At 31.1% G+C, this 15,609-nt stretch overlaps 1 protein-coding gene across 2 annotated transcripts in view; it reads left to right on the top strand.

The window, feature by feature from the left end:
- The first annotated feature begins 10,841 nt into the window (after positions 1-10,841).
- LOC139487609 (caspase recruitment domain-containing protein 14-like) overlaps positions 10,842-15,609 on the top strand; it is a 55,705-nt gene continuing 50,937 nt past the window's right edge. Inside the window, exon 1 of one of the 2 annotated variants that reach the window (XM_071272508.1) lies at positions 10,842-11,067. In XM_071272508.1, the coding sequence (XP_071128609.1) occupies positions 10,878-11,067 (190 nt within the window). In that variant the 5' untranslated portion in view covers positions 10,842-10,877. The remainder of the gene's footprint in view (positions 11,068-15,609) is intronic. The other variant, XM_071272509.1, reaches the window with a different exon arrangement.

The following is a 15,609-nucleotide window of genomic DNA, read 5'->3' as shown; positions in this document are numbered from 1 at the left end:
GGTTAATATACCTGAACATTTAGGAATGAGGGGCCAACAAAAGGGCCAAAAAGAAGTATTTTTCTAGTTTACAGACAATAACTTTGGTTTAAGTGTATGGATCTCTCTGAAATTATACTGCAAGGTTTCTTACTACAAAGGATAGGCTGGAATTGATATTTGGTGTTCTTGCTTCAAGGGAGGAGGCGGGTTTCAATAAGGGAGTGGCCAAAAAAGGACCCAAAATAAGCATTTTTGTAGTTTTCAGTCAATAACTTGTTTTAAGTGTACAAATCTCTCTGAAATTATACCACAAGTTTCCATACTACAAAGAGTTGGTCATGGGGGGGTTATGGCTGAAATCATTAAGCAAAGGGGGGAAAACAAGGTTTTTTTTCGGTTTCTGGACAATTCAGACAATTTAAAAGCAGTGTAAGGGAGGTAATGCAATTAAAATACTGTTGTATATATGTTTGAATACTTGATTACCTCCCTTACACTGCTTGTTTTCAAAAGTTTCAAGAAGAAATCTTCAATTGAACAGTATTGTGCAATAGATTTGTTAGATTTTTGACCACATTTATTTTGTGACAAAAACCTATATTATGTCAAAAATTTGATCACAATCCAAATTCAGACAGTATCAAGCTAAAATATTGTGACCAAATTTGACCTCAACTGTTCAGGGTTCAACCACTGCGGTCATATAAAGTTGCGCCCTGCAGAGCACCTGGTTTGATTTTGACTTATTATTTTGAATGACTCCTGTCATATTACATAAAATTGAACCTCAGATTAAATAAGGTGTGCTTATCATTATTACTGACCATATAATGAAGCTTAAAGACCATAATTTGTACATCTATCTATCAATCTCTCTGCCTATCCATTCTTGGTCAAAATCATATGCTTTCCAGATGAAATCTTGAGTTTCCCGTGCTCACTGATGGAAGAGTAAAAACCTAATGAATTCTAGGTCAGTAGGCTAAATTTCAAAGTCACTGTTTCTAAGATTATATATTTTTTAAACAAATAGTTTTGCCTTGCTATGACTAAGTCCAAGAAGTGATACTTGAATATGCTGTTTGCAGAGTGACATCAGCAGAGTAAACAATGTATTAGTTTGTAATTAGGTAAGTTTATGGAAAAACAACAAAACACATATCAAGTGTGAATTTTGGTGGGTCAATTTTACCGTTCTAGAGTTTGTGCCCCTTTTCAAATATATTAATTGCAGAATTTTTGTTTCCCGTCTCAAGCTTAAGATTGCCACAACAAAATGTTATGTAATATACCCATTAAGCTTTTTACCACAAAATTCAGATCAAGTAGTATATGGGTTTATTCTTTTATAACATTATATGCAAGCAAAGCATCATCTGTGGCCTGTAGACACATCCCCCTTTTAATTTTTAATAGGGGACTCATAAAGACAAAAGAGAAACCATTTAAAAAAAGTTAAACATTCTATTGGGCATGAGCCTCTGGTTACCTTCTGGTGGGTAAACTGGGGTAAAAGGTGCCCCTGGCAAATTTATTTAAAGAAGTTGCTTCAAAATATATTTTTTGTATGGTACAGCTTTGGTAATCATATTTCTTATTTACGTTTTATTGTCTAGTACATTAATCAGGCCATTGGTTTTGCTGATTGTTGAGGCTGTATCATGACCTATATAGTTGCTTAAACCTAGGTCATTTGGTGTCTGGCAATCATTCTATTAAGGAAGAGTTTGACAGGCATTGAGTGATAGATATGGTAGGAAAACTTAACACAATTAACCAATCATACACTATCTGTTACATCTCCTTATATAAAGGGTTAGTATTAATAATAATAGTATAAACTACAACTGTGACTTTTTTCTTGTTTTAGTTTCTTTTTCTCAATGCTTCCCTATTTACAAAAAGGTGAGTCTTCTAAGAAATGTCCTATAAATAACTTTAAAGCGTGAAAAGGCTATCATCAATGTTCACATTTAGGTGGAAATATTTATTTAATCTCAATTCTCCAATAACCTGGTAATCTTTGTTTTGTCAATATTCTTAGAAAGCAAGATAAATGTGTATACTCTTCATAAATCAAAATTGTATTACCAGTTTGCAATTTGGTTTTGTATGCTTCAGAGGTTTGCACATTGTATAGAGGCTTGGCTATTATTTAAGACCTTATTTTGACCTTCAGGAGTCTTGTTTTTTTTTATTGTTGATTTGTTGTATCAACTAGCATCCACAAATATTCACTCTGTTGTTAAAGTTTTTGAAATTTTAATAACCTTCTTAAATTATACTGGATTTCTAACAAACTTGGACAGAAGCTTGTTTATGATGAAAAGCTAGTACATGTATCTAGAAGAAACAAAATTTTAAATTTCATGCCTGTTTTTCTATATTTTACTTATAAATGGACATAACATACAGTCTGCAGTTAAAGTTTTTTTAAAACATTTATTAGAATCATAAACTATCCTGGACTTTTACCAAACTTGGACAAAAGCTTTCTACAATCAAAAGATAGTATCTAGAGGAACATTTTAGAAACTTTTTCCCATTTTTGTTGAGCCTTCGACTAACAGCAAAAGTAGGCAAGAGACTGGATTCTGCTGAACCCTTGATTTTTTTCAGTTTCAATTAATATAAATGGAGGGTCATTTTATTTTTATTCTCTTATTTTCATTTATTTTTTATCTATTTAGATAAAATTAATAGCTACAGGTCTTTGTACAGCCTTCAACAATGACCAAAACCCATACTGCATGGTCAGTTGAAAAAATGCCTCAAATGAAATGTAAAATAATTAAATGAAAAAAGTAATGTCCTTATTTATGAAAACTAGAGGCTCTCAAGAGCCTGTATCGCTCACCTGACTCTACTTGGGTTTTTGAAATCATATAAAAAAAGATAAAATTTGGCTACAAAGTAACAACACTTGGCCACCACCTCATTAGGAAAGGAACATTTATGCTATGTTTGATTTCATTCAATTCAGTGGTTCTCTAGAAGAAGACTTATGCATTTCCCATAGGGTCCTATGTTAAACAAAGTCACCCCACTGGTGGCCATATTGGATGATGGATTGACTACAAAGTAACAACACTTGGTCATCACCTCATAAGGAACATTCATACTATGTTTGGTTTTATTCCTTTCAGTGGTTCTCTAGAAGAAGTCATTTGTATGAACTTCCCGTAGGGTCCTATGTTAAACTAAGTCCCCTGCTGGTGGCCATCTTGGATGACAGATCGGCTACAAAGAAAAAACACTTGGTCAGCACCTCAAAAGGAACATTCATACTATGTTTGGTTTCATTCCATTCAGTGGTTCTCTAAAAGAAGTCATTTGTATGAACTTCCTGTAGGGTCCTATGTTAAACTAAGTCCCCCGCTAGCGCCCATCTTGGATGACAGATCGGCTACAAAGAAACAACACTTGGTCAGCCCCTCATAAGGAACATTCATGCCATGTTTGGTTTCATTCCATTCAGTGCATGGTTCTCTAAGAGGAAAACTTAACCCAATTATCCAATCATACACTATCTGTTACATCTCCTTATATAAAGGGTTAGTATTAATAATAATAGTATAAACTACAACTGTGACTTTTTTCTTGTTTTAGTTTCTTTTTCTCAATGCTTCCCTATTTACAAAAAGGTGAGTCTTCTAAGAAATGTCCTATAAATAACTTTAAAGCATGAAAAGGCTATCATCAATGTTCACATTTACGTGGAAATATTTATTTAATCTCAATTCTCCAATAAACTGGTAATCTTAGTTTAGTTTTCTCAATATTCTTAGAAAGCAAGATAAATGTGTATACTCTTCATAAATCAAAATTGTATTACCAGTTTGCAATTTGGTTTTGTATGCTTCAGAGGTTTGCACATTGTATAGAGGCTTGGCTATTACATTTGTATTGAAGACCTTATTTTGACCTTCAGGAGTCTTGTTTTTTTTATTGTTGATTTGCTGTATCATTTATCTCCTTTTATTGTTGAGCCTTTGACTTTTGTTGGAAAAGTGGCACATAGCTATCCTACATCCCCCTATATTCACTGTGTTGTTAAAAAATTTGAAATTTTAATAAATTTCTTAAACTATCCTGGATTTCTAACAAACTTGGACAGAAGCTTGTTTATGATCAAAAGCTAGTACGTGTATCTAGAAGAAACAAAATTTTAAAGGAGTAGGTTCACTAAGACCCCTTTTTGACCCCAAAATATAGCAGTTTTAGAAAATTGTGAAAATGTAATCTTTAAGCTATATTTTGGAAAGTAAAATGCTTCTGCTACATAAATATGAGCTGTTCTTGACGATACAATGCACAAATATCGCGTTTTAGCATCATTAAGTCATGCTAAATTACTGAAATCTTCAAAATTTTACCATTTTGGTCATTTTTTAGACGGTTTCCGTCTAAAATGAAAGTGGCCGCATTCGTGTTCATTCATAATATTGAAATGTAAGTTGTATTTGATGATAATACAAAACATATATAAAGGTTGAGGATGAACACGGATGCGGCCACATTCATTTTTGACAAAAACCATCTGAAAAGTGACGTTTTTTTGGCATATTTGATAGATTTTTCATATCTAAGCTTGAATCAGAGCGTTTTTATTGACTAAATCAGTTAAAATCTTTCACATAAACTAATCGAATCAATTGAAATAAACACTTAAGTGTTTAAAAAGTGTCCAAAAACTTTCGTTAGATGAACTTGAAATTTGAGGCCAAAATATGTGTAAAATTGCAATATATGTTTGTAGGAAGTTTCCATGGGGGAGATAATAACTTTTCTTTCAAAAAGTCTTTATTCAAAAGAATAATATTTCAGGTTATCTCCCCTGAAAATTTATCAATAGCATATTGTTATTTCACACATATTTTACTGAATATATGATGTTTTGTTTAAAATGATATCTGATTCTTATAAATATAGAATACTTTTAGAAAGAAAAACTATATGAAAGCTTAGTTTGGACAATTTAATAGCAATTCAAAATAAACAGTTCCCCTTCAGCATGGAAATGAATATAATATAACTATACAAACTGATAAACTAATTTTGTCACAACATCATTAAAGTGGAGTTAAAGTCTTATAGGATTGTAAGTATGTTTTATTTTATCACCTTGCACTTTCATGACTTGGCTGTGGTTTTCTACAGCAGTTGGTTCAAATTTCTGACCAGTTGAACAATTAATTTGATTTAAAAAAACAAATTGCAATTTGGTCAAAATTTTGAATGAGTTGCAATTGTTGGAGAGCAACACTAACAGTCAACTCACTGTAAGTGACTTATAGATAATCTGACAGGGTAAAAATGCTCAGAATGTCAAAATGTATCTTAAATATTCTCTTTAATTATCATGTAACTGCTATTGGAGTTCTGAAATGACAATTTTGCAAAATTGTGTTCAAGGTCATAGGTAAATTTAACGTTTTAATATCGAGATAGCTTCAGTCAACATAAAACATGACATCCTGAGGATATAATGAACAATTTGGAAAAATAAATTTGTGGCTTTCTTTTAAGGTTGTGTAGGAGATCTTGTAACAAGAAAAACAGTGTTCAGGGGGAGATAACTCTTACATAGAAAAGTGTGCGGTTAAAAATGGTCATTTCAAAAGTGTATAGACACTAGCTATTATATACAAAAAACTAAGCTACATCATTTGAAACAGGGCAAGAAAAAAAATTATCAGAATAAACCCAACAAAAAAAAAGTGTTATAGTACATTTGTACTATTAAATCCTAGATTGCATACAGCTGATGATTGAACCATATGAAAAATGCATGTTAACATTCCTACTTGGAATTTTTCAGTAACTATGCTAATATCCAGGTGAGAGATTCAGGCTCCTTTGAGTCTCTAGTTTATAACCTCAATGCCGCATTCATGAATAACCCCTGATCTTTTTAAATTATCTATCAAAAAGGGAAACTTTACAGGTGAATTTTGATTCTTTAGAACTCCTTCACGTTTTATGAAGCTAAATAAGTATTTTGTCTGTTGGAGTTTGCAACCTTTCACTAAAAGTTCTACCAGTCTTATAATTTATGGACCTACAGTAATACCCAGCTGGAGTGAAAAGACTTTTGGGGTAAAGTCCATTTGCTTATGAAAGGATATCCGTTGAAACATTTTAGCTTTAACCTGTGTGGTATTTAAATTTGATGTTTACAATTTTTATTGGTGCATTGTTGAAGAGGGGTTTAACTTCCCGGCTCATTGATGTTTGTTCAAATAGCTGTCATACCAGGAAGTAAGAACCTAGTGGTAGGTTAGGAAGTAAGTGGGTCAACAATGTTTTACATGTATGTTTTACATGTGCTACAGTTTGTCAATTGTGTAAAAAACAATGTGTGAACAGTATTACATGACAAAAGCATAAAAAATTTAGGATTTAATTTAATTTAGAGACACACATATAAGTAAGTATGTATAACTGATATTAAATTTTTCTGTGTCCTGTTTTATGTATTTAAATGAATGTGAAGTTATTTAACACCTTAGTGTAGAGGATGATATACCATACTGATTCTTAACATGATTTATATACTTGATAGTTAACATCATACATCAGTAAACAAACCCAATGGCTTAAGGGTTATCTCAAGACAGTTTTTAAAAGAGAGGTATACTTTCATTCATATCTAAGTCAGTGAATAGGTCAATGAGGTCAAATACTTTAAAAGGTAAAAAAGATGATTTCATTCTGAGTCTATGGATAAGATGTAAATTGCTGTAACCCAAAATAATTTAGTTCCAGTATTTGTTGTCAAAATAACTGATCATTTAAAATTGATCATTGAAACTATTAAGAACTTAGTTATATATATTTCTGCTGATAATAACATGAATAACATCATTGTAGATGTATTCAACTTTTAAAATATGTGAACATTTTATGTAACCCTATATATCTTGTAAGTTGTTTAATGTAACTAACTATTATGCCATAGGCAGTATTTTAAATTAAAAATTGTGAAATATTTTAAATAGGGCAAATCATGTATACTGAAAGCAAAGATCATTATCATTACCCACTGTGTGTGGTGAAATCAGATTGGAATCTAGGAAATGAAATATTTACAAAAGAAGTAATATTTGACACAAGATCTTTGAGGGATAAAAATACTACTTATTTCCTTGTATTTAAGTGATAGTCAACCCTTCCCACACACAATTATTCTTTCATTCCCATTTTTGGGTAAAAATTTTCACTATTTTTTCTTCTAAAAAGTCATTAATTTAACCAGTTGTTCTATCAAAAAGTCACATTCATTCAAGTCTTTAACAGATAATCTCAGAAAGGTAATCTAGTGTGTTTGTTATTTATAAACTGAAATCAATGACTTTTTAGGTGCTCCAAGAATGCAGTATGATTGCTACATAACTACCCTGGTATCAACAAACTTTCTTTAAATGATAGGTGTTGTAATAGATATGATTACCATGTTAAAGTGAGGAGATAGTTTGTTTATAATGTATATCTCTCAGTTCTTGGTTTCTAAATAATACCTTTCTTGTGTTTAAGTTACAAAGACAGTTGATAAAACAGTGTACAAGAGTGCAAGACATTAAAACACACAATAAAGGTAATGTCTGATGTTGGTTTTTTTTTTATAATTTTTTTAAATTATATATAGACTTAAAATTTGTCAAATTTGTCAAATCAGCAATAAATGAGGAGAAGATAGAAAGACAACTTTTGTTTGATGACATGTAATATTTTGTTATATCTGCTGCTAAATGAATTAAAAGATAAATCTGTCCGTCAGTTTTCAGACAATTGTGTCATTTGGAAGGTTATTAGCATGTCATAATTGACATTTTTGACCCAAAATTGGCTAGTTATAAAATAGGTCTCCATTAATTAAATGGTAATAACAGCTTAACATCACTTACATCAACATCTTTGTATATAATATTATAAGACATCTTGTAGCAAAATATTGTTTTGGTAAAGCTCACATATAAACTGGAGATTCTGGCAAATTATACATATTCTTTTAGACAAGAGAGTTTCAAAACCCTGAATCAACCATGTAAAAAAGAATTTATCATTACTTTTAATGTTCTCTGTTAAAACCCCTTCACAGCTTTTCCCATCAAACTTGCATTTAGTTGCAGTTTACCTAGATAGTCATGAATAAGTCAGAGCAACCTACTATTCATACTTCAGATAATCATTGGTACTATATGATGTAGGACCATCATTATCTAAAGTTGCAATCAGAAGAACTCCACAGAATACAATATTGACAAGACTTTAAATGTGCAGTACATTAGGATTGGTAGATTTATAAGTTCTGAGTGGCTCTGTGTATAAGACCACTTTACAATTTATATTTAGTTGGAGTACTTAATATTTACAGTCTCTGATATAGAATACAATCACCAAGTGGGTCTAAAAGTACAACCAAGAATTTGTCTAAGGTCAACTTTGCCTAAGGGAGTTACAACTTAAGTTTGTATAGAATTAATTTAACTAGAACAAGTCAGAAATAATTATTTTATTTAAATTGATTATATCAGATAATGAGGACACTGATTTTTTCCTTTCCTTCAAATTTCATGAATTTGCTACCATAGCTATTAGACAGCAACCTATCAACACACAAAACACCAAAAACGCTTCAGTTGATAAACATACAATCTCCAATTATAAAGGAAAATCTATACAAAATATTTATCGTAGTCTAGAAAAGATATGAATGAATCCTAGTACACAAACTACAGTCAAAAGTTGCAATCATAGATCTTGCCATACATGTACATTTAATAAAAGAAAGTACACAAATTACAGTCAAAAGAGTCAAAAGTTACAATCATAGATCTTGCAATATATATATGTACATGTAATAAAAAAAGGACACAAATTACAGTCAAAATTTACAATCATAGATCTTGCCATACATGTACATGTAATAAAAAAAGTACACCAATTACAGTCAAAATTTACAATCATAGATCTTGCCATACATGTACATGTAATAAAAAAAGTACACCAATTACAGTCAAAAGAGTCAAAAAAGTTACAATCATAAATCTTGCCATACATGTACATGTAATAAAAGAAAGTACACAAATTATAGTCAAAAGTAACTTATTTTTGTTTTATACATTTTAAATGAGAAGTAAATTTCTGACATATGAAAAAATTGTGATGGGCATTTTAATATCAAACCAAACTTTAAATGTAATACCAAACCATCACCTTTTGAATAATATTTTATGACATCAATTACTGCTTGTCAATGTTACTGACATTATCTTTATTATTACAGAATTTGTTAAGAACTTTAATTGTTTGCATCGGTTAATTTATAAAAAGACATTTTTGTGGGGGTATACCCTAATAATTTATCCACTATTAAGGATCCATTAAAGAATAGTGCGGGTCAGAATTATAACTGGGTTGTTATAAATATAATAGGTTTTTGAAATTCATGATTTTTTTGTGTTTGCTTATTTAAATGAGAACTATAGCTGTAAATTAACAATTCTAAAAGGTATTGTTAAGAAAATAGGGTAAGGTATGGTAACACTAGGTTAAATTTGAGAAGTTTAGCCCTTGTTAATTATAAAACTTTTTTGATAAAAGAATATTCTTATTCCTGAATTAGGATGATTATTTCTGTTTTGTAGTATTGTGTAGACTTCAGATTAACTTTGTATTTGGCACATGCAACTTTAATAAGATGATAGCAGTTCAGTACACATTAAATGTTAAAATTAACAAAAAACAATTGTTTTTCATTCTTTCATCATGTAGGAATAGATATTTATAAGCTCTGCAAAATATTGAGTTACAGTAAGCATCTTCCCTATCTTAAATCAATCTTTGCATGTCATCAATTCTGTTCAATATTGATACAGCATCTTCTAAAGATTGAAATGCTGGAAAAATTTCCTACTGAGTCTTCTTCTATGAAAATGGGTAGGCACAATTTTGTGTAAATATCATTGGGAGTTGAGGAAAAAAGTTTTGCTAGTTTTCTCTGATAAATTTCAAAGAAAATTTTGATTTTGACCGCTAAAAAATTTAGAAAATGTTTTTTAATGAACATAAATGGGAAATATTTGGTTTAGATATACTTTGGTAACTTAAGGGGAATGACATCTGCTGTAAATTTAATACAACCCTGTCTGATATATATGAGGAAACCCTTTTTACTATTTGACATGTCAGAACATTCATCATGGAAGGCAAGTTACACACAATTATATTTTCCATTATTATATAGTGGGAACAGTTTGGACAATGAATTAGATTAGTGGAACATATTTTCATCATAAACTACCTTGGTTTGGAATACAGATATATGTTGGCATAAGTTAATGACCAAGAATAATCTGAACTAGAATTGCCATTGCAAGCAATAGCGGATGCCACCCTTTCCCCTATTGCCACTAAGCGGCAGCCATTTCAAAATGTTTTCACATTTTTCCATGGCAACGGCAGCCATTTTGAAAGTTTCAAAGTCAAAAGTCTCATCTATACATGCCAGTTAACAATAATATTAAGTTTCATTAAGTTTGGAGCATTTTGAAAATATTTGACATTTTAATTAGAATTAGAACAAGCTTTGTCTTTGTCAATCATAAAAACATGATAGAGTTTTAACTGAAAAAAAGCATTCTCTCGTCCTCTTATATGTCCAATACAGAAATATGTAGTTGTAGGATGATTGCCAGTGATATAGTATCCACTAGAGATAAAAGGACCACATTTCGAATACACATGCACACATATTGTCAAAAATTAGGATGGTGCAAAGCAGTCCCCAGCTTTTTAGAAAGCTCAAACTTGTCTAGTATTGAAATTAACCAATGTTAAATAATTTTTTTAATTTTATTTTTGTTTATCTATTTTATTTTAATTCATCCAGAATGACATCATCAGGAGACGAAGATGGTGGCGACATTTATGACAAGCTGATAGAGCCAAATCGTTACAGAATTGTCAAATATTTTGATCCTTTTGTTGTATTTGATATAATGAGGTCAAAGGCTGTTTTTACGATGGATGACCAAGAGAGAGTAATGAACATGTACCCGCCAACAAGAAGGGCAAGGGCAGGTAATTATTAGCAAAAAAGACTTATGAATAATAGATAAAATTGAGAATGGAAATGGGGAATGTGTCAAAGAGACAACAACCCGACCAAATAAAAAACAACAGCAGAGGGTCACCAACAGGTCTTCAATGTAGCGAGAAATTCCCGCACCCGGAGGCGTCCTTCAGCTGGCCCCTAAACAAATATATACTAGTCCAGTGATAATGAACGCCATACTAATTTCCAAATTGTACACAAGAAACTAAAATTAAAATAATACAAGACTAACAAAGGCCAGAGGCTCCTGACTTGGGACAGGCGCATAAATGCGGCGGGGTTAAACATGTTTGTGAGATCTCAACCCTCCCCCTATACCTCTAACCAATGTAGAAAAGTAAAGGCATAACAATACGCACATTAAAATTCAGTTCAAGAGAAGTCCGAGTCTGAGGTCAGAAGATGTAACCAAAGAAAATAAACAAAATGACAATAATACATAAATAACAACAGACTACTAGCAGTTAACTGACATGCCAATTGGAATTTATTTTTAAGTAATAGGTATGCATGCTACAACCAATAATTACATTTAAATACAGAATATCTCCCTTTCTAACGTATGTATTTCTTGTTTGTCATGGAGAAAACTTTTAAGTCTATCTTGTTTTCCAATTTTATCAGCTGTTTGCATATAAAGTGTCACCAAGTAAGTAAAACATGTTATAAAGATGCATATTAAGGTACAGATGACATATAACCAGCCATGTCATACCAGTATTTAAATTCAAATGATTCTCCACTGAGTCTGTATGCCGAAAGTAAGAAAAAGCAATTAAGTTGAGATGACCAATGATAATCTGTTTATGGCTATTTTACATATGACCACATTGTTAATTTCATTTTATTAACAACAGCATGTGCGCCTTTAGTTTCAAGTGATAATTCACTTTACTTTGCTGAGAAAGGAAATCATCAGTCAGTAAGATCAAAGCTATATTGTTGAAAATACCTTACTGAAAATCTATGACTGATTGCTTGGAAGTTAATTGATTAACTGATCAATGGTATTTGTTGTTATATGTTAGCAAAAGGAATATATATATAGGTTTCTTAAAAATTATATGACCTTGTATAATGGAATTACCTTTAAATAGAATGATCATAGCTAATGGAATTTGATTTCATCACAATAAAGGGCAAACAAAAATTGAAAGATATTTTATAAATTACAAAGCTTTGACATAAATTATAAAATAATTATGATGTTCAGACTTTATTGATAACTGTTAACTAAGAGCTTATATGTGAAAAGATATTTAAGTTGGAAGTCTTTAAGACACCATTTAACGAAATACCAAAAAAGTAAGGATATATTATTTTTTCCTGTCATTAAATATCATGAATTTGAATAATAAAGATAGATGTTATTTATTTGCATGTATAGATTTGCCCTTGTGGTATCTCAGAAGGAACTTGTGTATAAAGTTACCATCAACATGATCAACTTGTTTAGAAAAAAATTTGATATCAGCACATTTAATATTTATCTTTAAAAAAATTATAATATGAATAAAATTTGTGTAAAATATTTCTTAAATTGGAAATTATTAGAAAGTTTCATTTTGAAAATTTATTTCTGACACACAAAAATAAAACATGACCATATCAGGTTTTAAAGGATTAGTTCCTTATACCTTGAACTATGAAACTAAGGAAAAAAATAAGAACAAATAATCATTAGTACACATGTATCATATTTGTATCAGACATTGGTTTTTTGGAAAATGACGCAGTCATTGTTCCATAACTGCCGACCTGATTTCTCTGCCTACCGCGCTTGGTTTCGTATTTACTAATTTCAATACAAACTGGAATGTGCTTGTGTTATCATTATGCATGAGCATTGTGTAGTAATCAGCCAGGAACCAGTTTACAAACCAACTGGTATCTGTTTGTATTCCACTACAGTCGAACAAAGTGTTGTAGTTTGACAGGAACCAGTCCAGAATTTTGTAAACTACAAAACGTAATCGGTTATTATCATTCCGTTTTGTTGTTTCATACCGACTTATATGGGTTGAATAAGCTTAAGACCCTTCAAACATTAATGTGATAGGTATATTAAAGACTGTTTTACAAAAGGATGAAACTGTTTTGCTTTAAAAGTCGTACTAAAGTGATATATGTTATGTACGGATTTCCACTCTCACCGGTTAATTTCTTCTTTTACACGTGCTTTTGAAACTTCCTGTTTAAACATCGCAAGTTTTAAAATTGTTTTTTGAGTGAATTAAACTAATTTTAACAATCACGAAGCGTTCGGGAATCATTTCAAGCAGTTTCTTCTTCTCTTTGATGATGGAAAATAGGTTTTCTCAAGAAAATACCGCAAACGATCGCAGAGGAATTGAAACGTACAAGTCAAGTCGGCACCTGGTTAAATTGGCATCTAGTCAAATCGGCACCTATTTGACGTCAATTCGGCTTCCAATAATATTTATTATAATATTTTCTATTCAATTAATTAATAACTGTTACCAAGTACATAGTGAATATAAGGTAAACAACGAAACCAAAGTGAATATGTTGTTGTGTATAAAAGTAAACAACGAAGCTATTGTTTTAACCATTAGACAATTATTAAAATTAAATGGAAAACTATGAGTCCCTTTCAATAAATCAAACTGTCATGCCAAATAATTAGCAAATTTAAGGTGGGTTTTTTTTCAGTAATGTTTAAACAGCATTAAACAAACAATCCTGTAAAAGACTCAACTGGTTAAATAATGCATAAAAATATCCAATATCTCATGTATTAGTCCAAATAATAATGACGTCTGACAAGGCTATTTTATTTTTTCTGGGACGCCTTCCTAAGACGTTCGTAGGAAGGCTTCCTAAGAAGGCGTCCCAGAAAAAAATTAACATAGCCTTGTGGTCATAGGAAGGTGTCCCAGAATAAAATTTAAAAAGCCTTGCCAGACGTAATAATTATTTGGACTACTCATATATATCATTAAAAATACACCAAAAAATTCATGTAGTTGAGAAAAATAAATACATACAAAATGTACATGAACATCCAAAAAAGTGAAAGTTAGTATTAACTCTTTTTGCTTTAAAAATTTACAACTGCATTTAAGTATTGAATGCTTTTTTTTTGTAAATTCATTGAGGTGTAAAAGCGTTGACCGAAGTACTTTTTGTATGAAGCGCGTAAGCGTAAGCGCATCATTCTAAAAATGTGCACACGGTCAACGCTTTTGCAACCCTATGAGGTTACAAAAAAAAACATTCAATACTTATAATTACTTTTTTTAGCTAGGATCATGAAAACACGAATTTTATAACTTTTTTATTCAATTCATCTGTGCACTTTATTGTGGGACCACGTGTTATCATGAATGAAAAGTTTTATTGAGTGATGCAATTGCTTGAGGAATAACATGTGATGTGCAGTTAGCCAATCAGAATAAAGTATTATAATGAAACATATATCAAATGTAATTATAACAAAATACATTACGTTGTAAGAGTTATCTCCCCAAACACTGTTTTTCTTGTGGCCACCTCTCCTTCGTAACCGTAAAAGATTTTATTTTACCAAATTGCTCGTTACATATTTAGGATAAGAATATTCGTTTGAACCATAGCTCTATGGGGACTCCATATGAGAGTTATTCCCCCTTTTTCATTTGATTCAAGCGATATGCATTTTCAACTGGTAAACCATAACTGATAGAGACCTAGGGTCTTCATGAGGTCATTGGTACTAAAAATGAAAATGAGGTCAATGTCAAAGGTCAAGGTCATATTATAAATTTTGATTTTGGCTTATTTTCACTTCTTTTCAAATACTAGTACTGTATGACATTTTGACAAATAATTTTTCATAAATTATTAGTTGCGACATGTCCTTACTTGTATATTTTGGTTGAAAGGCTGTGCATACAATAAAAGGGAGTTTTTGTCCATCTTACATTTAAAATTACGCGTCAAGTGGTAGTACTCATTAACCAAACATATTAAAGACCTAGGATATTTTGATTCAAGGTCCATGGTTTGTGACCTTGAAATTGAGGTCAAGGTCAGAGGTTAATAGGACGTCATAAAGCCATAGGAACTAACATTTTAAACTGATTTTTCATATTTCAATATAAAAATAGATCTTTTCTAGTGGAAAGACTTCAATTGTTCTCTGAACAATTTGTTTTTAATTTACTTCATATTTTGCGGGAGAAGGGGGTTCAGACTATGTGGTATCAGGTCTGTTTGCGCCCAATACACTTTCGCACCTCGCACGTTCACACCCAAGGTCCGTTCGCACTCTACTCATTCGCGCCCAATTTTAATTCAAATTCAAGTTGAATAATTGGAAAATCATGATTGTTGTTTTAAATTGCTTTGGTGTAAATTCTGAATGTATTTATAGCTTGGTATGAGTAAAACATTGATGATTTTAAAGGAAAAACACAAAAGATAATTGTTTTTAAGCCCTTTGATCTGAAACAACGAAACAATAAAATATATAGGAACCAAAATATAGCAATCCACTATTATAACCA

The sequence above is a fragment of the Mytilus edulis genome, chromosome 9, assembly GCF_963676685.1.
Source record: "Mytilus edulis chromosome 9, xbMytEdul2.2, whole genome shotgun sequence".
NCBI lineage: Eukaryota > Metazoa > Mollusca > Bivalvia > Mytilida > Mytilidae > Mytilus > Mytilus edulis.
Note: the sequence above shows the minus strand (reverse complement) of the source record. Positions and strands in the feature narration are given on the sequence as shown.